At 39.5% G+C, this 25,744-nt stretch overlaps 2 protein-coding genes across 6 annotated transcripts in view; one reads left to right on the top strand and one right to left on the bottom strand.

Annotated features, from left to right (window-relative positions):
• Positions 1–14,014, top strand: part of OPN4 (opsin 4) — a 40,071-nt gene extending 26,057 nt beyond the window's left edge. For 4 of the 5 annotated variants that reach the window (XM_085064167.1, XM_085064168.1, XM_085064169.1 and 1 more), the window contains 9 exons: positions 484–687; positions 2,512–2,683; positions 3,527–3,691; positions 6,307–6,414; positions 7,553–7,733; positions 9,219–9,365; positions 9,882–9,950; positions 10,411–10,446; positions 11,291–14,003. In XM_085064167.1, coding sequence (XP_084920293.1) covers positions 484–687; positions 2,512–2,683; positions 3,527–3,691; positions 6,307–6,414; positions 7,553–7,733; positions 9,219–9,365; positions 9,882–9,950; positions 10,411–10,446; positions 11,291–11,482 — 1,274 coding nt within the window. In that variant the 3' untranslated portion in view covers positions 11,483–14,003. Of the gene's footprint in view, positions 1–483; positions 688–2,511; positions 2,684–3,526; positions 3,692–6,306; positions 6,415–7,552; positions 7,734–9,218; positions 9,366–9,881; positions 9,951–10,410; positions 10,447–11,290 lie in introns of all 5 variants that reach the window. The other variant, XM_085064170.1, reaches the window with a different exon arrangement.
• Positions 1–25,447, bottom strand: part of WAPL (WAPL cohesin release factor) — a 136,441-nt gene extending 110,994 nt beyond the window's left edge. Inside the window, exons 1-2 of the mRNA XM_085064162.1 lie at positions 25,296–25,447; positions 19,130–19,257 (exon numbers count right to left, since the gene is read on the bottom strand). The gene's annotated coding sequence lies outside the window, so the exon portion shown is untranslated. The remainder of the gene's footprint in view (positions 1–19,129; positions 19,258–25,295) is intronic.
• Positions 25,448–25,744: the final 297 nt, after the last annotated feature.

Genomic DNA, 25,744 nt, shown 5'->3' with positions numbered 1-25,744 from the left:
ATTCATAGTCTGAATATTTACTTCAGCTAAATTATTCATTAATGTATTCATATTTACTTCAGTTTTGCTGCCCTTGAGATATGAACAGTTCCATGATACTAAAGTAACTATATCCCATTGTTAAGCAAAGTAGCTGCTTCTATGGGACCTGCAGTAAAACTGGAGTTAAATGAGATATTAATGGACTGCTGAAATTATCCCACTAGAAACATAAGAAATCAATGAGTGAAAATATGTTAAGTATCACTGTCTCCAGCAATTGAAGCAAACAAAATCTTTGACGTTTATCTCCATGGATAATGTAATTAGCAAGACAGACAGCAGCTTTGAAGTAGCATTATAACTTCAGGAAAACTCAAGTTTCATTGCTTTACAAATTCCAGAAGACATTAGTTCATAAGAAACACAGACTTGAACTCTCCTAGAAATTAATTAGCATGGGTAGATTAATTTCACTACTACTTCTGTCATCTTCATTGCAAGGCTGTGAGCTGTATGCCTTCTGCGGAGCTCTTTTTGGCATTACTTCTATGATCACTTTGATGGTGATTGCCTTGGACAGATATTTTGTCATCACAAAACCTCTGGCTTCTGTTGGAGTGACATCTAAGAAGAAGGCCCTAATAATCCTGGTAGGAGTCTGGCTGTACTCTTTGGCTTGGAGTCTCCCACCCTTCTTTGGATGGAGTAAGTGAAATGGAATAAAACTTTTTTGCTCACATAGTATTGGATTAAAACCACTTAAAGGTACAGAAGAGGGTTGAATTAATAGCTCACATATGAGGCTTGAATATACCAATTTGGAAAAAGAGAAGATGAAATGCGTATTGAAACTGAAGATCTTTAATCAAAAGAAAATAATGCCGTGTGCATTACAGCATATTTTATGACAGTGGCACTTTTCCTTAAGCACGTTACTTACTGTATAAAGAACAGTAGATTAATTCATGGCCAAAATTTATGAAGAATGCACCTGCTCATTATCCCATGTCTACTTCTATTGAACCAAATTCAACAATACAAAAGTTAAATAAATGTATTTGTGTTATTTCTGTTTAATTTTCATCCCCAAAGTTGCTGTCTAAAACAGTAGTGTCAATCTAATTCTTTTTATTCACATGAGAGAGGACTACAGTCAGAATATTTGTGCAAGTAGATCTTCAGTAAGTCTTGACAGTGTTCTGGATGGACAAATTGTACTCAGTGTTGTGTCCACATTCTCCATTCAGTCATTGGTATTGTCACTGGCTTCCAATAAGGATGGCATTTAGTAGTAACTAAAATGCTTTTGTAAATGTGAATTTTACACATGGAAATTGGAACATTCATACATCACTTCGACTGCTGCAATTTGTAACAAAGAGAGTTTCTGTTATTCTTCCTCATTTGAATCTGCCTCACTACCATTAAGCTTATTGCCTGTGAGTCACCAGTTTCAGTCACTAAGCTATAATGAACTCATTATTCAAAACTCCAGCCCATCATTATGTTCCCTAATTCCAGAACAGAACATGTCTGCCAACTGAGGTGCGAATATAGAGATGTTTGACTAGTAAAGGATGCAACAACCAACTCAGGTACCAAGTAGAATTTAGGCAGAGTTTTGTTATTGTCGCATTATTACCATTCTGGTCCCCCATAAACATGAAGCATGTTTAAGCAGGCAAATGCAATACTGGCAGACGCAGTCTTTAGCTGAGGAGCTGTTAGAATAACAAAATGACAGTACAGCCTTAGATTGTTGAAGAAGGTGGAATAATTGCTTGAAGGGTATTATGTTGTAATTAGATTGTAATAGTGCCCACAGTATGAACTCTGACACTGTAATTAGATGCATTTGAGAACATCTGGTGTGATATTTTTAAGAACTGAACTGAAAATGTCAGCATTAAACAGTTAAAATTAAAATTTAAAAGTAAAAAGACATTGCTATTGCCAATGTATTTGCTTAATAATTTGAACCAGTTACTTTAAAGATAATACATTTTATTTCAGGCAAAACATTAAGTATGGTTTTGGTTTTTTTTTTGACTTCTACTCAGCTTTATTTCATGACAAAATAATTTGGTTTACACAATTGATCTTTCTCCTTTGCCCAGTAAATTTCTCTTATCTGCACACACTTAGAAAAGTGGTACCTAGAGCAATTGGTTTGACTCCTTAAGAAGAAAGCAATTTGACAGGAAATTGAGATATTTAAAACCAATACAGATCTGGTCCAAGACCCAAATAAGTATTTGGAGAGATTCCCTTTGACTATGATGAGTTTTAAACAATATTCCAGACTGAAGCAAAATTTTTCAGTTTTCTGAAGCCTTAGATTGCTAAATATAAATACAACAGGGAAACAAAATAAAATAGAAAAGTGCTTTACATGAAGAATTGTTTACTCTTTTTTCTCTTTCAGAGAATAGGACTAAATCCCATATTATTCTGAGTATCTTCTCTAACTTCTGCAGCCAGAATAACAATCACTTCGTGGTTTACACCTCCTCCTGTCCTTCTTTCTAGGTGCATATGTTCCTGAGGGTTTGCTGACTTCCTGTTCCTGGGACTACATGACTTTCACACCATCAGTCCGTGCCTATACGATGCTGCTTTTCTGCTTTGTCTTTTTCATTCCTTTGATTGCTATCATATACAGCTATGTCTTTATATTTGAGGCTATCAAGAAGGCCAACAAGTAAGTAGCCAACTGTCCTAAATTTTTGTCTGTGTGTTTAAGTGACTGTTCATTTTCTTAAAAAGAAAGAAAGAAGAAAATTGGGAAATTCCTCACATTTATTTGGTTAGCACAACTGACACAGGAAACCAAACAAGAATTGTGTCAATAGTCAACATGGTAAGAAGTATGATTGTTAGAAGGACAACTCCTGAATTTAGGCCAGAGCTAATCAGTATATTGTCTAATGACATGGAAAAGGGTACAGAAATTAACCAACTAGAGTACAAAAGGTATCTCAGAAACACCTAATGACGGTGTATCAATAACTATTTCACAGAAAAATAGATGGACTTGAACTGCAAATTAAAAAAAAGGGTGGAAAGATTAAACATTTAATCACAGGACTGTGAAACGAAAGCTATTGCTTTAAAAGTACAGGCCAGCCTGCCACTCCATGTGCCATCTGTGGGTACCACTCCAGAAGATCCCAGCAGCTCTGGTCTCTTAGCTCAGAAGTGCAAAGTTGACACCAGGGTAGCAAAACTGGACCCAGGGAAGTAACAACTCCTCCAACTGTCTTTAACACAGCATTATTCAATTGGCTTGAATAGCTGGTTTATGTGGAAATTCTTTTGGTACAGGGCTATTTTCTTTAGGAAAGCACATGTAGATTTTGCCATTGATTAGTGCAGTAGAAGTACACTGAATTGTGAAGGATATGTCACAGACTTGCATTAACATGCAATAAAAAGTGCATGAGTTGTAGACTAAAGTAGAAGAGTAATTGTTGCCCCGCTTCATGAAGCTATTTGCTCATTTCCCTACCTTCGTTTTTTACTGTTGTATGTTTATTTTTTCTAGGTCTGTTCAGACATTTGGATGCAAACATGGAAATAAAGAGTTCCAGAAGCAGTATCAGAGGATGAAAAATGAGTGGAAGATGGCCAAAATTGCACTGATTGTCATCTTGTTTTTTGTCATTTCCTGGTCACCATACTCTGTTGTTGCTCTAGTAGCTTTTGCTGGGTAATTATAAATGTAATATTCATTTATAATATTCAGTGAAAGCAAAAGATGTGAAATTGTGAAAGACAGATGAAAGTCAAAGTTAGTTGCCTAGTTTATTGTCTGAAGTGTGTCTAAAATATTCACATATTTAGGAGTGATGTTTAACAAATGAGGCACATGCTGACTTTTGTGACTTTTTTCTTAATTTGACTCTAAGAAAATTTAAAAAAAAAGAAAGAAAATAGAAATACTATTAGCGACAACATAAACAGCCATGCTGAAGTTTTCTGAATGCATTCTCTTTACTAGGATATTTGAACCATCTGAACTTTATTTAGCACCAAAATGCTAAATAAAGGGCTCCAAAAAGATCCATCCAGGGGTTGATTCTCTTTTCTTTCTCTCCTTCTTTAACTTACAAAAGTATATTCATTTTCTTGTGTTACATCAAACTGCTGAAATTCCTTACACGAATAATAAGCAAGTTCAAAATTAGTACATACTTGCATTGGGGATTTTTTGATGCTGGAAACAAAATACCATAAATATAAAGCATCAAAGCATGTTCTTCATCTGTGTAATTGTCAGCATTTTATACAGTAATTTCAACAGAAGCATGATAGTACTAAAACAGTATCTGTACATAGCTCAACACCAGACTACAGCTGATACAATCCAGGCACAAGTAATGGACTGGGAGTCCAGATGCCTTGGCTCTGTGTGGTTATTTCTCCCACCTTAAGATGTGAATTTTCCTGTGCTTCTGTTTAGCTTCTCTAAAATGTGTGTGACTACCTGCTTTAGGAAAGCTTGTCACACCCAAATCCTCAAGTGGAAGACTCGTATGACAATGCAAAACACTTTTCTTTGTATCTTTCAAGTCAGAAATAAAAAGCAGGTGTTCCTAAAATTGACACACAGTCCAAATTTAATTATGATGGAGCATTTTGGGACACACGGTCCAAATTTAGTTATGATGGAGCATTTTGGGAGACAAGGGTAATTTTTATTACACACCCAAGGAAGAGGCCACTATAGGGCCTCACCTCAAATACAGCTGAGGAAGGCAGTTTCCTGAACACAGCACTTCTAAAATCTTAGGTTTAGGAAGAAAAAATACTGAGGGAAGTGGATTCTCTCCCTTTGTATGCAGAGGGATAATTCCAAGCTGCAGCAAGCATTTTTTCCATGAAGATAAACATGTTCCTCACTCAGAAACATGAACCCTTTGTATGTCTCCTGGTGTCCCATTTCCTTTCAAAGGAGGGCTTAGGTACTGGACATCCACCACTGGTGACATGTGACAAGTTGGACACAGAGGAGGAGCAGGGAGACACAGAAATGCAGCACAGCTGCCTTGCAGTACTGTAGGAGACCTCAAAGCAAATAGGGGATGCTTTAAGCTGACCACTTCAGTTACACAGAACTGCTGGGCTTTCCTGCACAATTCAGCATCTGCCTTAGGAGGATCAAGTACCTGCTGAACTTGACTTCTGCTCCATGTCTCACACTCACAAAAATCTCAACAAATGGATAGTTTTATAACTGCAGTATGCCACAAATAAGCATTTGCAAATTTTGCTCGTGAAGATATCTGGGGAGCAATATAGCTTCATTCAGTTTTTCTTCCATTTCCAAACTATGTCTTTTAGGAAATCCTGGGATTTTTTGAGAGATTAATAGACCAAGCCTGGATGTCTTCTGTGAACTTTTATTGCAACAGACTCAGATAAAATCACTGCATGCTACATATGGGAGGCAGACATGGAGTCTGTGGCTATAGTCTTGGACTACAGACAACTCATCTGACAGAGCAACAACACATGGAAAAGGAACAAGAACCTTAATTCCTTTAGATAATATTTTGAATGGGGAATGGTGAGCTAGCACACAATCATGCTCACTAATAATGTTGGTCTACAGGTTGTGTTTTTGGGAATGGTTAGCTTAAACACAAGACTTTGCCATTGTTTTTTTCTGTTAGCTGAACTCTCCATCAGCCTCACCAAAGCACTATTTCAGCTCAGGGTCAAAAACTCGATTCCAGTAAGGTCACACTGTCATTTGTTATCCAGAATCTGTGAAGATTTTTATCTCTAATCAATGCTTTTAAAGTATGATCAGTAGAAACTATGTTAAAAATTGCACATGGAGAATGTCCTTATAAGAGAAAAGCCTTAAATTAGAGGTGAAATGTCACCTCAGCGTTTAGGCAGCTGACAAAATGGTTCCTGTATTGCAATTGGCAAACCATTTCCACCTCATCACAGAGCCTGAATTTTCCCATAGTATGATGAAAACTTCCTCACTAGGATGACGAAGCCTAGTGGGGCCTTCTTAAAGGCTGACATTGTTCCTATGCTAAATAACATGGGAATTACCACCATTCTGAGTCATACTAGTGAAGTATTGCAAGAGAATCCCCAAGAAAATCATATTTCTCAGAAATGCAATTAGACTGATGTTGATCTTTATGGGCAAAGGATATAGAATTTGTTCTCTCACTCTTTTGATACAGAATTCTCCTTTTAACTCTCTCTACAGCCTTTATAAAACGTTGGTTTGCTGCCGTATAACTACACAGACAACGCAGAACTCAATAATAAATGTATTATGTGTTTGCATTGCTCTAGGTATTCTCATGTCCTGACACCCTTGATGAACTCTATACCAGCTGTGATTGCCAAAGCTTCTGTCATCCATAACCCCATCATTTATGCCATCACTCACCCCAAATACAGGTAAGTTCACTCTTACATGTTATATTTGATACAGCAAAGCAAATCTGAGAGTAACTTTGCCACTTTTAGGTCTAGTACCTGAACTCTCCTTCACCTGCTTGTTTTAACTCTGCAGGACAGACTTGCGCTCCCCAGGAACACTTCTCAATGCCATAGAAATGTCAGTGGAATTTGTACTTGGAACAAACTTCTGAGCAGATGGTAGTTATAGATGTTTATAGATACTGATCTGTATTTACTTATTGCATGATAAAAGAGGGAAACTTTTCAATCTCAAAGGAAAGCACCATAAATTTTTAACTGTCTTCATAAGAGAGGCAGATATTGGACAGTGGTGGAAACAGCACTTTGTTACATTAACCAGGCCCATGAGAGATGGCCAAACCACCTCTTCCCTATTTTGTGCATCCTCCTCACGTTTCTCCAGGCTTTCATATTTCAGATAGTATTTCCTCTGACTGGTAACATGGAGGGTCATTACCATCCCAAGTTCAGATGCAGGCAGTGAGATTTGACAGATGGCAGCAAAGCCACAGATAGGCTGTTGTTTCACCACTTACAAAGACCTACTGAGGTACTGGATAGAGAAGAGGAGGGCAGGAATATCTAAGTGGGAAGGCTGGCAGGAAGAGGAAAGCTAGGCCAGAGTTTCCTAACGCTGCATATGAGCAAAGTAATACAGTAATATAAATGCACACTGTGTACCACTCTACAGATAGCCAGCAAACAGATGTGTAAGAGGAGCTAGAATAGCTGCTTAGGGGAAGATTAAAATAATTCATTATGTAGTACTTCTGCGGGGTTCAGTTTAAAGGGACAGAATTTTATTTTTGCCCTGATTAAGCTGAAAGCAGATAAAACATTGTTTTAATAGCTCCTTTCAGTTCCAAGAGTTATATTTTAATGCCCTTATCCTTGCCAAGCAATAAATTTGAGTTCTGCAGAACACTGTGAATAAGTGATCTTGCAGGGCAATTGTATATGAGATATCTGATATCTGGAAATCTCTTTTTGTACCCAGTAATTTTCCAGTCCATGCAGCATTGGTTCATCTCTCTGAATAAATGCATTGTTTATGATGATTGAATTTTTGTGCTAACAGAAAAAAATCTGACTGGTTCTACCTCTTATCCATTAGAAGAGCCATTGCAACACATGTTCCTTGCCTTGGACCCCTACTGAGAGTTTCTCCGAAAGACTCACGGTCTTTCAGCAGTTACTACTCCTCCAGACGAGCAACCGTAACCAGCCAGTCTTCTGAGATAAGTGGGCTGCAGAAAGGAAAAAGGAGACTATCTTCTCTCTCTGACAGTGAATCAGTAAGGGAGACATTTCCCATACACCCATTTTTAATTTCAAAGTAATTAATTTTCATATAGAGTCCTTCCAAGTGGAAGATTCTTTACATGAAATGCATTATGGTGCTCCTTATAAAAGCTCCAGAGAAAGTGAAGGGACAAAGTGAAATTAAAGCTAGAAGGCTGAAGTCTAAAAGCAGAATGTAGGTAATTTTCTTCTTGATGGTTGGTGACACTGAAGGACGAGAGGAAAGATGGAACAACAGGAATTGTAGAAAGTAAAGGAAGCACAGAGTCAGAGCTCTGTTGGGAGTCTAATCTTATTTATAGGCTGTGCTTGTCTGACCACAGATTTGTGGTCTGGACACAGGAAAAAGAAACTGCTAGTCACTAAATAGTTCTCTAGTGAAAGCAAGATTGTAATGAAATAGATAATGCTTTCTGAAAGTGGGATGTATTTGGAAACATATTAACCATCAGATTTAGACAAATCAGTAAATCCATTACAGAATGTTTCTCACAGAAGACCTCAACAGCTTGCTGCTGCCAGTCTAAGTGGAAACAAATGTTTTGCACAGCAGCTGAAAAGAGGGCAAGTATTTGGCATCCAGGCTCTCTCCTGTAACTCAGTTATATTACTGACTAAATAAGCATATTAGTTAGTGCATTGCAATAATTTAAAATGAACTTTCCAAATAACTGAAAAGACAAAATTTTCTTGGCAATTCTTTTTCACAGTCAGGATAATAATTGTAATCTCATCCAGCCAAGCGCTGAATTCTGACAGTTGTTTTTAACAGTGACATTTCAATTTCTTTGCCCTCTCTGTTCTTTTCTCAGTCCAATCAAAATGAAATTCTTCTGGCTGGTAGCCTCCGGTCAGGTGGAAAGTTTTAAAGCTGGCTAACAGAAAAGGAACATTTTTATATTGCATCTCTTCCACTGCAAACCTTGATTCTTAAAAAAACAACAGACTCCCTCGCTAATACGGTTTTGTTTTCCCATTAACTGGAATGAAGTTTATAAACCTAGGACTCCTTCCTGAAACAAAGTATTTCTAAAGCACTGAATCTGCAGTCCTGAGACATTTCCTTCTATTTATTTCTGCTTCCACCCAAGACACTTTGGAAACTTTGGCCCTAATTTCTCCAAACATCTGTGCTTCCTAAGTGGTAGTACTGTGGAAACACTGTCTCCATGGAGCTGAGATGCATTGGAGAAGTTTCAACAATAGATTGTAACGAAACACTGTTTGCTTTCAAATTTTGCCAAGTATCCTGTGGAGGAAAAAAAAAGCAAGCCAAATTTTAGACACAACAGACTTGAGAGTTTTGTTTGTACTTTTTATAAGAAAACATTTTATGAACTCATATATGGCAGAACTTTTGTGAAATGTCTTTTATACAATGCTTGTTTCTTCTACAGTTTCTGTCTTGGTAAAAGTGGGGCAAATTGGATGAAAGTCTGAGGGACCTAGAGTGAATGTTTTTGCTGTATTAATTTTAGGGTTGTACTGAAACAGAAACTGATACTCCCAGTATGTTCTCCAGACTTGCCAGAAGACAGATTTCCTACGAAATGGATAAAGACACAACTCAGACTAGTGACATAAAAGCCAAACTGAGGAGCCAGCATTCTGGAAATTGTGAGAAGGTAATAGACTGTGTAATACCTAAATTCTCTGATAACTGGCAAGTTAACAAATCTGCACAGTGTACCATAATTAATCATGAAGGTTCCTGCCAAGAAGATGTGGATAATCTATGAGTTAACACAATGAGTAATGACTTAGAGGCTGTAAAAGGTCATCAGCTTTTTATTCTCACCCTGGTTCATTATTCAGCTGTTTCTGCTGCATTTCTGCTGCTGTTTTAGAGAACTTAGCATCTGAATGATGTGTTGTCTTGTGTTTGGTTTTAAGTGTCTATTTAGTAATACTTGTCTTTCACTGTCCAAATTACTTGACCAGTCTTCCTGTTGTCTCACCATTTGCTACCAAATGAACACATATGGTAAGATGTGAAAAAATAAGGCTATCTTTTGCATATCACTGCTTTTCAGTCAGTCCTCTGCTCCCCTCGTTTTTCCCCTATACATTTTGAATAAGTCAGATATTGTGACATACCTAAATGGCATTTATGTCTTTCTTATCTGTGTTCATTCTTTCAGACAGCTGTAGATGCTGATGACATATTGATGGTGGAATTGAATGTCACAGAGTGCATGGCTACACCTACTGTAAGAACTATTATTTTAATATTTGACATGCATCTAACTAACTGATGGAACAAAAACTAATGACAGTCTCAGTCCCCAAGCACAAATTAAGTTGTTTTTGAGATGTAAAAATTATACAATACTCCCAGCCCAATGCAGAAAACATGACCACAAAGGTTAGACCATTGCTGACACTAAGCAGAAGGAGAACACAAAAGGTACTAAAAGATTCTCCTGAAATACAACTTCTTCAAGGAACCCAAATATTTTCCTGGATTTAGTAAGTCCTCTGGTTAGGTCTGCGGTTTCCTTAGTGGAGCATGAAAGCATTAATTTTGTGCCACCTTTATATTAATGATGTATACACTAATCTGAGACAGCCATTCTGATAGCTGTACCTCTGAGACAGCCTTAGTCCTGTGGCAAGTACTGCTGTACAAAGTGACATTACCTATTTAATGTTCTCTGTTTTGGATTGCAGCAAACATCTAAAGCATGCAGCTTGGAGGAAATCAAGGTCAGTTTTTGAAACAAGCCATGTTACCTATTCAGTAAGATGTGATGGTTTGGTTTCTTCTTCATCTAATACAGCTGCAGCATATGGGTAAAAATATTTGACATTTCTCACAAGTGAGTCAACTTGCCTTAATTCTCAACAGACATGGAAATAAGAGCAAAGAATCAACAGGTGAAAACAAAGCACTTTTATCTTTCCAGCATTAACGCCAGTGTAATACAACCAACTTAAATTACCTCTTTATTGTTAGCAATGATCCTTATGAGCTATTGAGAGCCTCATCCTGATTTTTTGGTCCTGTGCAGGTGACAGCTAACATTACTTATTGTCAACAAATGCTAAATAATCTTTCCCTCAATTTTTACCTCATTATGTAGTTTGCTTCCTCTTTCAAACTATCCATGCTGTTATCAGTACATTTTACATTTCCTCTTGCCCAATGACCCTAAACAGTCCATCTCTCTTTATGGAGAAGCTCCTTACTCAATTGAATTCATAGGCTGTCTGAGCATATTCACAGTGTTTCTGTTCAAAGTTGAATGTGTTGTCATTAGCCTGATCTTTCTTCAAAGCACGTCAGCTCTCAAGTAGCAAATGCAAAATCTTTAATGCTTTAGTAAATTAATGTGTTTAACAGGTGGAGGTTTTTCAGTTATTCATGAAATATTAAAAAAAATTGTTCAGATCTAGATTTCCGTCCCTCGTTTAAGTTTGCTTTTGAGTCAGCCATGGGGAGCAGCAAAGTGCTTATCTAAATATATGCCACTTTTTTAGAGGTGATTCAATGTGATCTCCTTGTAGATGTTTGTATTGTCCATTTCTTGTAAATCTTTGCATCCTTTAGAAAGGTGAGAGCCTGAACAGTATTGGACAAAGAAAAGGAGAGTCTCACCAGGGATCATCTTCAGCCCAGATACCCAGTATTACAATAACATGCAGCAATGTCCAAGGAGTAGAGGTGCCTTCTAGATACAACTCTGGTTTCCTGTACCCTAAGTCCAACAGTCACAAGCAGAACAAGAAGTCCAGCAGTTAAGTGAGTGGTGCAAGCCAGAATACCATCTTAGCCAACAGCTCTGGAACAGCTGTGGACTGGCTGAATCCAGAATACCTTCCTAGATTGGTCTGAAATGCTCCTACAAAGACACAGCTCATGACAAGCAAGGATAAAAACATGAGTGATCTTTCCGGCCTCAGAACTCTCTCCAGTGGATCACATCTCGATCTAAGTCACATTGTAATTTTAACATTTCTTCTTTATGCAGCTCATGAAACAATTTCTTTCATTTGGATTTTAGTCTGCTTATGTTATATTCCTACCACTATACAGACCTTAACCTAGAAGCTTCCTGATATTAACCTGAGAGGGAAGGGAAGTATGATATTCAAAACTGGCTTTGTTCACTTCGTGTATTAACTTCAAAGCTATTACACAGCTAAAGGTGAGAAATTTGGGGGGAAATGTACATTACTTCCTGAAGATTGTTTCTTCATTATTGTGAAGTTTGTCAACCAAATGTTAGCTTAATTACACAGTCAATGCTCCCTTCTCTCATTAATGATACGTTTTCTCTAATTTTCTTCTACAGTCCAATGAAGGGCAATGCACTTTAGCAGTCATTTGAAGTCTCAGATCTTTATTTTAATTTCTGAGACTGGGGAAAGAGAAAGGAATAACATGTGAGGATGAGGCTATGGTCCTTTCCATACTTAGCTTCTTTTCCAACAGTGGCTCAAGAGATGATTTTAACCCATTCTCAGCTTACTTCCCCAGAGCTATAGGAGATTATTATGAAACTCCTTCTGACTTTCCTTTAGCAGGTTTCATGAGAGGAATGCAGAATACAAAGCAATGTTTATACTGAAATATCTTATGGGTAAGTCAATACATTGGCTTTCTGGTACTTCAAACTTGTCTACCCTTTGATGTGCTTTTCTAAAGTAAATATTGGGAGAGAAGGGTTAGTTCCCCAAAAATAGTTGTTCTAGAGATGTATAGAATCCACACCATCCCCACTTTGGCATTGCCATTTTCCTCTTCTCTAAATAGCAGCATTTGTATAGCTGAGGGTTTTCTTCCACTAAATCCACAAGGCTGTACTTATTTCCTCTGAAAGGGAAAGAGTTCTATCAATAGTGATTTTCAGTGATTTTCCCTGGTGTCTCTTCTAGAGCATAAGAAGAAATGGACAAAATTAATTTGCAATTCACAGCAGTCTACGGCACGAAAATTATGAGGTATAGTGAGTCCATAGTGGGGCTGAGCCCAAAAGAACAGAGCACAAAGAGCTATTAAAACAGTTCTTCCCCACAGGCCCTCCAGCTTTCCCTGTGGCTGTTATAACAGAGGGAACCCAGCAAGGCATTTTGTCCTAAGTAAATCAATTCTTTCCTATGTCACATCAGAAAAAGCCACAAAATCAATAAAAATGGAATGAGATTATTACTTTGAGGGGAAAAATCAGTGGGTTCCAGAAGGTCTGGGGCATTGTTTTGAAGCAAACTTCTGGAAGCTTAGGTCAAACTGAGGTTTATTAAAAGGAAGGTTATTAAATCCAAAAATGAAGGTGATAATGACTTCTGCAGCAGACAAATGTTAGATCATGAAAAAAAATGAGGCGTTTGGGCTGGTAATAAACTGCCAAAAGAAACACACTGTTCAAAATCCATAGTGTTTTTATGTAAATAAAAGCATAGGTATTAGAGATGGAAAGGAGCTATTACAGTTTCTCCCTTCACCTACCACAACAGGATATTGTCTCCCAGCAGAGAACAATATTAAACTGATAATATATATAGCTAGCAAAAAGGAGAAAGAAAACATCTTCAAACAGGATGCATGTTCAAGGATATTCATAATGTCAAAGGAGTTCTATTATAACTTATTGCTTGGGCTTTTAAAAATATTTAAAAATGTGAAACATGTAATTCTTCCTTTGTCATGAAGGTCACTGACACTAGTAAAAGATGGGCAGAAACATTAGCAAATGCTGCCTGTTTCATATGGGTCACAAAAGACTGAACCTGTCAAGAAAATAAGTCTAGCTCACGCATGCTGTTTGATGTGTTAACAAGGAGTGTATGATATGTGTCACTAATAGCTAGATTCTTTGCTCCAGTCATGACTTTGTTCCCAAGCAGTATTCTTCAAGACCATACTCTGCACTCTTATGCATTCCCTTCCACTTTTAGAGGGTATAAAAAGAATACTTCCATGGCTAGAAGCACTTTACGAATCCACAGCATGTTGTTCTCTATATCCTTCAGCTCCAACATGTATTAGAGATTAGTTTGTATCTATAGAAAGAACTACAGCTGTTCATGCTCATCTACTTACAAGAGACTTGTAAAGCATATATTAATTAGGGAGAATTTGTTTGTGAGCACTTCAAAACCCTTGTGTGTACTCTCTGTGTAGCTAACAGCTTTGCCTTCCTTCACCTCTGCTGTGTCTATAAAAATCGTACAGGGCAAAGCCTACAAAATTCATCTCATCTGAATATCTCTACAAGTGGTTCACAAGTGTAACCCCTGCGGCATTTGGAATAAATCATTATTAGTTCATATTTCATCTCATCCTAGCAGATTTATTTGTGTCCTGAATCCTCCACTTGGCAGCCATTCTCTTGGGTTTGCTGTCTCTTTACACCCTTCAACACAGATGACTGATTGGATTAAAATAATTTAGGTCTGAGATGATTCACGTTTCACTTAAAGTCAACTGTACAGGCTGTTCTGCAGAGGCTGCCTGTAGTTTACCATGCACTTGGATATGTTCCAGCGACTTGGAGTGTGACAGGACTAGGGCAAAACTGAGACACTTCCCTTTGGCCTTTTGTGCTCCAGCAGCTGTTCACAGAGCAGACTGCTGGCAAAGGCAATGGCAAGCAGTGCTGGGAGTTAACACACAAACTCTACCCCTTCACAGGGGCACAAACTCAGCCTTGGGTCACCAGTGAAAATGTTTGGTCTGATCATTCAAGCAATTCTGCAAAACTGCTGAGCAACTGGTCACTACTGCTGGACCTGCAAAGAAGGTGCCAAGAGCCAGTGTAATGAATGGCTGCTGCAAGCCAAGACTGAAGGACTGCATAAGGCAGCAGCCACACACTGCCAATCTTTCCAATTTTCACATACTGTCATATTCACATTCTTACTTCCTATGTTTTCCAGGTTACATTCACATTTCATACTTTTGGAAACTTTTTTACACCCACCACTGAACTAAAAAGTGTCCTCATAGAATGTGACATTGAGTATGGACATTTCACACGTTCTCAGGTAAGACAGAATAGCAAACAGTATTTTTCTTGAAGTCATATGCAAAACTAACAGCAAGTGTGACATTCAGAAGTAAACAAAGACACCTCCAATGCATTTTTGGGTGTTTCTAGAACTCTAGGGGATAAGAAGGGTAAGTCACCATTCCCACGTGTGCCCGTTTTCCTCAGGGTGGTAAGTGCCATTTTTTACTCAGACCATCCCAAGAAGAGTGGCCATGTGCCACTCATCCTCTGATCCTTCAGTGAAGGGCACTGCCATCTCAGTAACTCTGGCAGGGCACCTGTCTTTCTCTGCTGCTGAAACCACTGCTGAGAGAGGGCCCTTGTGCAAAGCAGCGTTAGTGTCAGACAATGGTATTCCAGTGGCTGAACAACAATTATCTCTGTTCAAACACTTGTGTTTGTAGCTTTGCAGTTGCTAATGTGTTAGAAATGTTATAAATAGGTTTATATAAAGGCAGTCTTTAAACAAATAAATTATTAATAGTGTAATTCCTAACAACTTTAGACACGGGCCACAATCCTGTAAACTAAATGATTACTGTGCCTCCCTTACCCTTTTGAATTTATAACCTAAATGCTCATTTTCAAACTTATGCAAACTTCACAGTTGACAAGATTTACAGCCTGTCCTATTTACTTCCCTTCTAAGGAGAACAGACTGAGTAGATCATCTACTCAGTCATCAATAGCGATCATCAATAGATCATCAATAATGATCTGTGTAGATCATTATTAAGTGTAAGCTTAATAAAGGGAGAAAAGTTTCTCTACAGCAAACCCAGCCTTAACAGTCTGATATAAACCAATTATAAGATGGAGTTTTTTTTTTCTTTTGTAAGAAAACAGTTACAGCAGTTCTGGCAGCAGCAGAGCTCTGCTGGAGACACAGCACAGGAGCTCTTTATACCTAGCTCACACAGCAAAGCAAATGCTGCAAGAGTCACATCAGTGCAGGAAAATGCTCACTCACTCTATACAGAGGTGGCAGAATCTCATATTAGACTGCAAAGCTGGGCTCCTGGTGGTAGGTTTGCATATGATTCTACAAACTCTTTTTGCAATGAAATTGGCTCCCTAAATTAAGATTCTGAATTTACCCCCCTGAAACTAGGGGTAAATAGTAGGACTACCCCACTGGTTGTGAAAAAATGGAAAGGGATTAATCCCTTCACAGTGAACTTTTCTTACTTTTCTTCCCTACCCTCATGTTTAGTTGGGGGTTTTGGTTTGCTTTTTTTTTTCTTTCCTTTTTTTTTTTTTTCTTTTTAAACTTACACAAACACCGGTATTTATGTAGATTTAGTACCAAAGATATTTTCAATCACTTTCAGGAAAATTCTAATCAACCCTTGCCAAGGAGACTTTATGTGGGAGAACCTTCTTAAGACCCACTTTCATTTGGGTTACTGCAATCCATATTCAGTCATAATCAGTGAAACAGAAGCACAGAAATTTACAGTATAATGGCCTAAATAGGCCTTTTGATGATGACTGTAACTTGGAAGATAAGAGTTTTTAATTTTATCAGGCTTGAGTAAAGCCTTAGGTATGGTGTAGAGCAGAGAGAGCTGCAGCTCTATTCAACCTGTGCCAGAGCATAGACATAACCTCAGAGTAAAGCTCATTGTGTTCATAAAAAAACAAACATGACTTCTATGTAAATAACTTGCTGAGGGGAATTTTTGCTGGGCACGTTTTACCCACAATGTAAAAGCAAAGCCATTGCTTATTTCCTTCAACATTTAGATTTCACTGTGAGATCCACAAGTGTACAAGAAGGTGGTTTGGAAACAGACACAAAAATCTGAGACTATGTCATTGTATAGCACAAGGCCTCCAATGTAAAGTTCCATAGAGGACATTTCCTGAATAGGCTGTGGGACACTTATGGGCATATTTACAATTGCTACAATCTTTTCCTCTGACTGGAAAAATAGAAAGGAAAATCTATACCCTTCCACATAGTGCCATGCCTGAAGGGTTACAAAGAAAGTGACTGTACCTCTAACGTAACAGCATTTCCATCAAAAGCCTCAGTATTTCAACAAATGTATTACACACACACAGATGCACCCTTTGCTGTAAAACTGGTGAAACTGCTTTTTTATTTTTTCAGATGCCTAAAGTTAATGATATGCAAAAATATTTTTACAACCCCTCAGGACACAAAAGTGAAATGAAGTAGTTAAGGGTATGCTAGGTGAGTACTAAAAGTTACTGAATTTTTGAAATATTTTTCCAGACTAGTATTTGCTGCTAAGTCCATGGAACAGCACATTAATACATTTTCTAAGTTTCAGATTTTTTAAAGCCAAGGTCAATATTGAAAGGTGAGCTGAGTTGCAAATTTGATTTGATGTAGAAGGCAGCAAGCACTTTGGTATAGCAAACCCTTTCCAAGAGAAAGAATGACAGGACTGATAAAATGCACAAAAGTTTGAATCAGAAGTTCAAGATTCTATTTTTTTTTCCATGTTGTCTGTGTGACCTTGAGAAAATGACCTAATCTGCTCATATCTCAGTATTTCTGCCTGTGAAATAGAGATAATATGCTCTTCATCATCATGTGGCTACTCTCAACTGGGATTCACAGTTTCTTCCAAGATTCGGAATTGGAATCTTCCATTTATTTTATTCACATTTTCTTTCTTTACTGTACAGTTATCAAAACATCTAATCTACACTATTAAAAATGAAAGACAGATTGTTAGCGAAGGGGATAAGGGATGCATAGTCATTCTTTTCCTCAATAAGAAATAATTTACAGACACCCACCACACAGACTTCAGTTATTGTTTACAGGTATATTTTAGTTTGTAACATGAGTGAAGTAGAATCAGGCATTTTATTGGTAAGTTCTAACTAATAAAAATATGTAGCATGCAGTTCTGTACATTTCTTTGATCAAAAGCCCTATACGTAATATATGTCTTTGTCCCTTGAAATGAGCAAAGTCAAACTGGTGGTAGAATCTCTTTTAGGGTTTTCTGCTCTATTAATGGGGCAAAAATTGTTCATGCAAGATGGGAATCCTTGACCAGCAGTGTCATCCAGGAAACAAGGGCAACATAAACTGTATAAGACACTAGAAATCAAACCTACAAAATTTCCACAACCTTTCCTGAATATTGCCTAGAATGAAAACCAGAGAAAACAGTATAGTTTAGCCTGCTCATCAGGTAGTTGTTTCAGCCCTGTCCAGACATGAGCTACGCTTTCAAGAACAACTTCTACATTCATGCACAAAAGACTCCATTAATATCAAAGGATCTGAAATAAGGCAATTCATCAAAGCTTGAACTCCAAGAACTGTTAAGAATGTAGTGAGGCTCAGCCATGAAAGGAAGGAAAGAAGGCAAGAGTAAGATTATACTCTTAAAAGCTCATAGTGGCTGGGGCATGTGGCTGGCATCACAGCACACCAGATTCTCTAAGGTAACTGTCCAGTGCTGACTTGTGACTTCAAGGAAATCAGTTCCCATCAGAGTCCAAGCAGTATTAACATACACTAGGTTGGTCATAGCCATAAACACATAACCGTAGACTAGAACATGTGACAATGTTTTCAGTAATACCTTTTCCCTCATTTATCTATATTACATATGCTATGCAAGTTCACCTCTAAAGAAAAAGGAAAACGAGAGGTTAAAAACAAACTAAGAAAAATTGGTTTTCTCTTTGTTGACAAAAGTTTCAGATGTGAACTTACAAGTTCCTTCCCAGTGTAACTGCTCACCTTCATCCTGTTGCACAGCCTGCAGAAATCCTGCTCAGCTCAGTCCACATGTCTTAGAGATTATTCTCATTTTCCCTACTTGCAGCAATGAGGGACCAGTCAACTCTTCTCTAGTTAACCCACAGGGCCAGAGGGAAGGCCCTTGCTTACCTTTTCCATGAACCTGCTAAGAAATAGCTGTTGCTCACCTCACTTCCCTTTCAAATCCTGATCTCTTGGGTCTCCTTAAGCCCAGCATTCAGCTCCCTTCTATCTGGCAGGTCCTGCAGTTGAGCATTCCTTGACACTCATCCCATGGACAGTTTTGCTTTCAAAGCCCTCCCAGCAGTATTACCATCTTCTTCTAGTTTTTAGTAGTTCACATTTCTAGGACCCCTTTTCAAGCAGCTCTAATGCCCTCAGGTGGCAAAATCAGCATTAATTAGACACAGCTTCCTCCTGGCTTTTAAAGAAACAATTTATGCTTCCACCTTAACATGTAAACAGATGGAGTCTGGGCTTATAATAACCCTCCAACTGTGATTTAAAAATATGAATCCTTTTGATGCTGCTGTCCTCAGCTGAAGCCTCTGAGTAACAGAAGCACATGGCAGAACCCTTAATGTGTATTGATAGGTCTTATTGGAAGTGCTATTTTCCAGATGCACTTGTTAAAACTCACGTTCCGCTGCTGCTCAGTGAAGTAAGAAGAGAACTTAATCTGATGAAGGACAGAGTTGGGGTAGTAGCATCAGGCAGCTCAGTGGTTCATCCCATTCACTGCATGGATTCCTTTTGAAAATCATGCCTCTGAAAAAGAAAAAGCCACACCAGTCTTTCAGGTTCAGGATCATTATGTTTAGTTATATGAGAAGTAAGTTTCACACAGAAAGAGCTGCTCTCTTTAGGCACTGCAGATAGCTGAAGGAATTAAAATCATGTAAATTCCATTAAACATGATGTGAAACTCCATTTCAATAAATCACACCCACTTTAATTATTGTTTTACCCCAAACTGTCATGGTAGAGTATGGCCAAAGGCAAAGAAAGCAAATAAGAAAACACAATTCAGGACACCCATTAGCACTGCATCAAAATAAACCGACTGCAAATAAATTAGGGAATCCAAAAGTAAAAAGTTGGAAAACACAGTAACTTCATATGAAATGGGCATCTTCTCTTTCCATTTGTGGGCCAGAAAAGGGACTCAGAGTTACCATCTTGTGTCAGATTTCTCCTTGCTCCTATCTCTGACTCCTTGATTTTCCTCATGTGCAGGAGCCAGACCATAGTGATTTCAGAGACAGGGCTAAGGAGGTCACAGCACATGTTACAGAGCTGCACCTTGCAGCTTCCCTTCATTGTGCTGTTTCCTGAAATAGAAAGAGTCCCATTAAATCTCAACCTGCTCCATTTTCACTGGGTCACAGTACAAAGACAATTGCTTATTAGAGCAATTCATGAACATGGCAACAGTGTGAGCTGCCTGAATTCCAGCTTTTAAAAATAAAATTACGGCAGATGTTTTCAAACTAAGACAGCTGACTGTCCAACATCACTGGAGGCCATTTCAGGGAAACTTAGGATTTTGGGTTTAAGATCAGGGCATTTCTTTAGCCAAAAGATGGGCAAGGCCAGATGTCTTACCATACAAGTAGGAATGACATGATGCCAGTAAGGACTTAGAACAAAAGGATTCAGAGAATTCAGCCATACAAGGTGGATCCTCATGGGAACTAGGTTTCTCATCCACTACTTAAGGGGAATTCTCTGAACAGAAAATCATGGCAGTTAAACAACTTAATGGGGATAGTACATCAGTTCTGAATTTTTCAATTAAAAACCAAGAAGTCCAGTGGCAATAAAGCAACATCTCCTACTAAGCACTTTGTGTCTTTGTGACTACTTGCTTAACATTACACAACACTAGTATATATTCTCCAATTTTGTATCTATTGGGTCTGGAGGCAGAGAGTTGAAAAAGGATTCTGGTAGTGCAAAGGACATTCAATTGAACTTCAGCAACTGAAAATCTTTGGAAGTCCCAAATGCAGCACTCACAGCTATTACATATGCAGTGCTAGTTACATCAAATTACACTCAAAATGGTGGTTGATTTGACAAGTCAAGAGGACCCCATAATGTTTCTGTTTCAACATGTGACTAACTTGAAGGCACTTGTCTTTCTCTGCTTCCTCCTTCCAAGGGGTTAGTGGCTTGGTTCCAGTAGAATTATTTGACTTCAGTAAAATTTGACTCTTACTAGTTCACTTGATCTCAACTTGAAAGAGCTTGTAAAAAGAAAAAAGCTCATCATTGAAATGTTTATTCCGTTCCCTCCACAACTGATATTCAGCATGTAAAGAGAGGGGCTGAGGAACAAAGTAAGAAAAATGGAATAAAGAATAAGACATTCCTGTTGACTTGTCTGGGAGCTCTATTCTTGTTAACTCATGCACTGTTTTAAACAATGGGGGAATTGAAACAGGTTACATATACAATAGGATCCCCAATTTGTATCCCACTTGTCTTCCTCTAGCCCACTGAAACTCAGTTGGAAAGCTTGGCTGACCTTATACAAATCTTGTATTACTGAAACTGCCAATAAAGCTAAAAAAGAAATTGATTTATTTTACTTATTCTGATTGTACAGATGGGATCTAGATTATTTTTTTGATATGGCATGCCTTTCTTTGCTAGTCCTTCATTCTGCTTACTGCATGAAAACATTGTGAAAGGACAAAGCTGATTGCTGAGGTATTGTCTAAAGAGTTATATATTTAGCACCCGACCATCAAGATATTTGTGATGTTTTTTCAAGGTGGGGCACCAAGATGCTACCCTTTGAAGAAAAACATATACCAGCACCAGGCTCCAGCAACAGCTAAGTTAAACTTAGCTTGCAGTTTCCTCAGCAAAGTTTATCCTGGTCTTCAGACATCATAATGAAAACTGTTTCAATAAATTAATGGGCTCAACTGAACAAATCATCAGATTAAGGCACCAAGCAATCACACTGAACAAGACTGGTACTCAGCTGATACTGCTTTGTGGTAAGTATCAAAGGTAGTCAGTTCTGAGTCAGAGTATGGCATTAACTCCTTCTGTGACTTTGGCAATTCAATTTTGTGCAGAACCCAAAATTATTTGGAAAAGGCAATATCATTTACTCTTGGAGTGCTGCAAGGCAAAACCAGGAAGGTTTTGCATACTCAAACAGAAGATTAGCAGTGCCTGCTGTAAGAAAGATGGAATGATGGATTAATCAATCTTCATCTGAGAGATGCAGCAAGGAAACAAGTGGGAAGAGATTCACCTTTCCCTTTATACAAAAAGCCTGCATTTACAGCTGAATATTTACAGTTAAACAGTGAGTTAGAATTAAGAGGCCAACAATTATTTAGCCAGACTAACTGAAAATATTGCATTTTAAGGGAATTCCAGCTTTTTTCTGTCTAAAATCAGTGTACAAGATTTTTGTGCTGACATTGGTGGGGTTCATCCTGCTGGCAGTCCCTCCTGAATTACCTACTGCCATAACTCTGTTTTCATCTTGTACTAGGAATGTTATGCTAATATAGCCCAGGGAAATGACAGGAGCAGTCCAAGGAGGTTACCATGTGGACAGCCTTCTTTTTTATGTTTGAGCAACCCTCCAGAGTTGCAATTCACAATGTTTTATTGAACTCTATGTAACAGCTTGACCTTTTGATTATTTTGTTTGCATGTTTGTTTGCTCTGGTATGTGGGCAACATTAGGAGTCCTGCAAAATTATTAATATAAGATTGAAAATGGGAATGATGCATCTTACAAGGGTAAAATTATTAAGTAGAGTCACTAAAAATATGATCCTTATCTGAGCTGTGCTTAGTTCCTAAGATTTTCTGTAAAATTTCTGCCATACAAAATAATTGTGGAGATCCAAGGTATTAGATTCCTTTAGCAGCTTTTTTGCCAATGTCAGAAAACAATTCCATGTGAATCAGACTTAATTGGACATATCTATAGTCCTAATTTTAAAGAAATTCCTCCCAGTCTTTTGTCAGAAGGGAAGTGAAAACTGAATTGTTCTGAAAATTTTCCATTCATTTGCCAGTGACAGAAGGAACAAACCACTGACTCTTCTGCCTCCATACACAGCATGTGCAAAGGACTGGGAAAATCAGAACGGCTAAGCAATAAGGAATCACAAAATGGAACAGTCTCATTTACTGGAACTGTTACAGTTTGGGTAAATGAGAGTGCAAATTCAGGCCAGATCTGCACTCCTCTAAATGTTAGCACTTCTGTCTGAACAGTCACATCAGTGTCACCACAGAGAAATGACACCTACACAGCCCATCCAAACCAAAGGCAGCATCTTCCTCCTGGTTACGTGTTCCTCACTAAAGGCTTTCAGAAAGCCACACTCATCACCAGTTTATTTCTCAACTCAGAACCCCTTCAGCTGGGCAAGGAATGAATGAGATGAGATGTGAAAAGCGTTATCCCAGGTGAAAGCACATCTGTATTTTGTGCAGCAGTATCTGTACTTTACATGCTCATCTTCCTAAAATCATCATTGGTGAGGAACCCCTCAGTAGCTGAGGACACCAACCTTGTTGGGTAGCAATCATTCTTTTAAGTTTCCATCTGTGTTGCTCGCACCTTCAGTTTAAAGTTACTGCAAATAAATTGTGCAGACAGCTTACTAAAGTACCTCATAACCCTAATGAAGCCATACTGCAGAAATTTGTGAAAAAGGAGGGGCCTGTTTGCAAGGAAAAATATGTTTCTGAGACTGATCTGAGGCTGAACAGCTGATGAAACAGTTTGGGAGATCAGATTGTGATTAGAAGAAAGGATAAAAGAGTAGGAGAAAGACTTGCAAAAAATTAGCCCTTGACAGAACTATCTGAATTTCCCAGTAAAGGAAATTGCCCAGGCTGGAATGAAACTCATGGGTCAAATGCAATTCACACTGAGTGAGTCACTGAGGAAAATGGACAGCTAAATCTATCAGTAAGCCACTTGCCAGAAAGCAAATAGGATTGTTTGCACAAGATGGCCTAGCCAGCATAGTCTGAGTGCTCAGCTTTTCGTACCAAGTGGTGACCCCAAAGGTCTGCCAGGGAACTACTCCAAAGCCATTGGTAGGTAAGTAACATATTTCTGAAACATCATTTAAAATACCAGTATAATACTGTCACTAGTGCTTTCTAGAAAAACAGGACAGAGAATTTTGTCCCTTCAAATGACAGGCACAAGTTTCTGGGAACAGGCCTGCAGGCTCTTTTAGAGAGTGCTAAGCAGGTAGAGTTCCCATACTTTCAAATTCCCTGGCCTTGAGTGAATGGATGAGCAACATACAGGCTATTTATTGTATTTCAACCTGTTTCAAACAAAAACAAAGTCTGAAGCAAAACTGATCCACCACTTCTCAGAAAAGGATTGCTGGCCAATTCCCAGTCATCCTAGCTGATACTTCCATCAGGGAGCAGAAAATCAGGTTATTGAAGGCCTTGGAAAGGTTTGGATATAAGTCCTTAAATCTAAATATGATTTTTTCTATCACACAGAGAATGGAATAATCTAATAGAACATCATGGAGAAAACCATAATTTCCCAGCATCTGGATCATGTTTTCCAGCCTAAATCACCAAGTATGCTACTTTATAAGGTTGCTCACCTCATCACAAGATGCAAAATATTTCCTTTGGGGATATAAGCCAACTTGTCAGCGGAACATTTTTGCAACTACCATTAAGGCACAATCCATATGAATATGAATTTTGGCCAAATATAAATACAGAAATAATTTAAATCATTTTTTCCCTGGCTTGGTCTGTGCATCCTGTGTGTCGGACCAAAAGATCCTACTTCATGTGTACCACAGCCAGTACTTAAAAAGACTTAAGGCTCCATAAGACAAGAAACACTAAACCGCAATTCTTTCAAGTAGGCTGGAGCTGAGAAAGTACTCCAAAGGGGTGTGTATTCCAGCGATTCCATGTTTATCTGGGCCCCTCGCTGCGGGGTTTTGCCCGGAGCCGCGCAGTGCTGCGGATGGCGCCCTGTCCCTGGTGCTGACCGGGAGCTGCCCAGGCACTGCGCGCTCTGCTGCGGAGCCCAGCGCTGGGGAAAAGGCTTTTCTCACTTTTTTTTTTTGTTTGTTTTTTTTGTGAACTCATAAAGCAGTGGCTTTGTCATTGCACTGAGAGAAGAGCTGACTTTCGGGAGGATTTTTTGGGGAGTATAACATTAAAAAAACAAAAAAAGCAAAGCAAAACCCTGACACAGAGCTGCTGAACAGAGGGATGTATGGAGCAGGCTGCCTGACCCGTGACAGCACGCAGCACCCATGTGAAGGCACCTCAAGGGTCAGTCTCTTAAACCACCTCAGCATCAGTATCCTGGTGGGCAATCAAATTCTTCATTCTGCACTTTTTGTCTTCCAAACCCTTTGTCTCCTCTCGGGCCGTAGTTTTAACTTTTCCACTTAATTAACACGACCATGGCTTATCAACACCAGTGAATCAGTGGGGGGAAACAATCTCGCTTCCACTTTTCCTACGGGGCAGTGAATGAAAGCACCGATTTCCTCGTGTTCCGGCGGCGAGCGAAGGGGCTGAAGGAAGCAGGTGGGGAGCGAAGGGGCTGAGGGCTCCAAGCCCGCACAGCATTACCCACAAGCTCGAGAGCTTCTGCGGAACTTGGGCAGGACAGCAGCCCCTCCCGGCCGCCCTCGCCGCCTTGCAGAGCGCTCCTGATCCCACCCGCGGAGGCAGCCCCCCCGCTCCCGCCGCCATTTCATCCCTCGCATCCTTCCCTGAGGGCTCAGACGCGGAACGCCCGCCCCCCGGGATACCTGCTGCCCCGGCGCTCGGCCAAACCGCTCCCCACAGCTCTGTGTCACCTTGCCGCTCCGCCACCGCGGCCCCGAGGTGATCTGGGCCCAATCTCGGATATTTACACGCCGCCGGCAGCGGCTTCTCCCGGATCGGTCCCTGCGCCACCGCCTGAGGCAAATCCCCTCCCGCGCCGCCTTGCCCGCGCAGCGCCCCCTGGCGGCGGGACGGGGAGCGGCCGCCTCCCTCAGCGCGGCGCTCCCGCGGTCCGGGCGCTTTAAAGGCTCCACCTGCGGGGCAGCGGCTCTTCCCTCGCCGCGGGGCGGGCGGGTGGCTCAGCTCTCCCCTCGGCCCCGGCTCCGGCCCCGGCCACCCTGCGGCCGCAGGGGCGATGTCCGTGGGTGCGTCAGCCGTGGCTCCCGCGGGGGCGGGACCCGCCCGGTGCGGCCCGGGCAGCGCTGCTGTGCGG

The sequence above is a fragment of the Lichenostomus cassidix genome, chromosome 6 (genome assembly GCF_008360975.1).
Source record: "Lichenostomus cassidix isolate B80296 chromosome 6, HeHo_3.0, whole genome shotgun sequence".
Lineage (NCBI taxonomy): Eukaryota > Metazoa > Chordata > Aves > Passeriformes > Meliphagidae > Lichenostomus > Lichenostomus cassidix.
The sequence above is the reverse complement of the archived record's forward strand: the minus strand, read 5'-3'. Positions and strand labels throughout refer to the sequence as shown.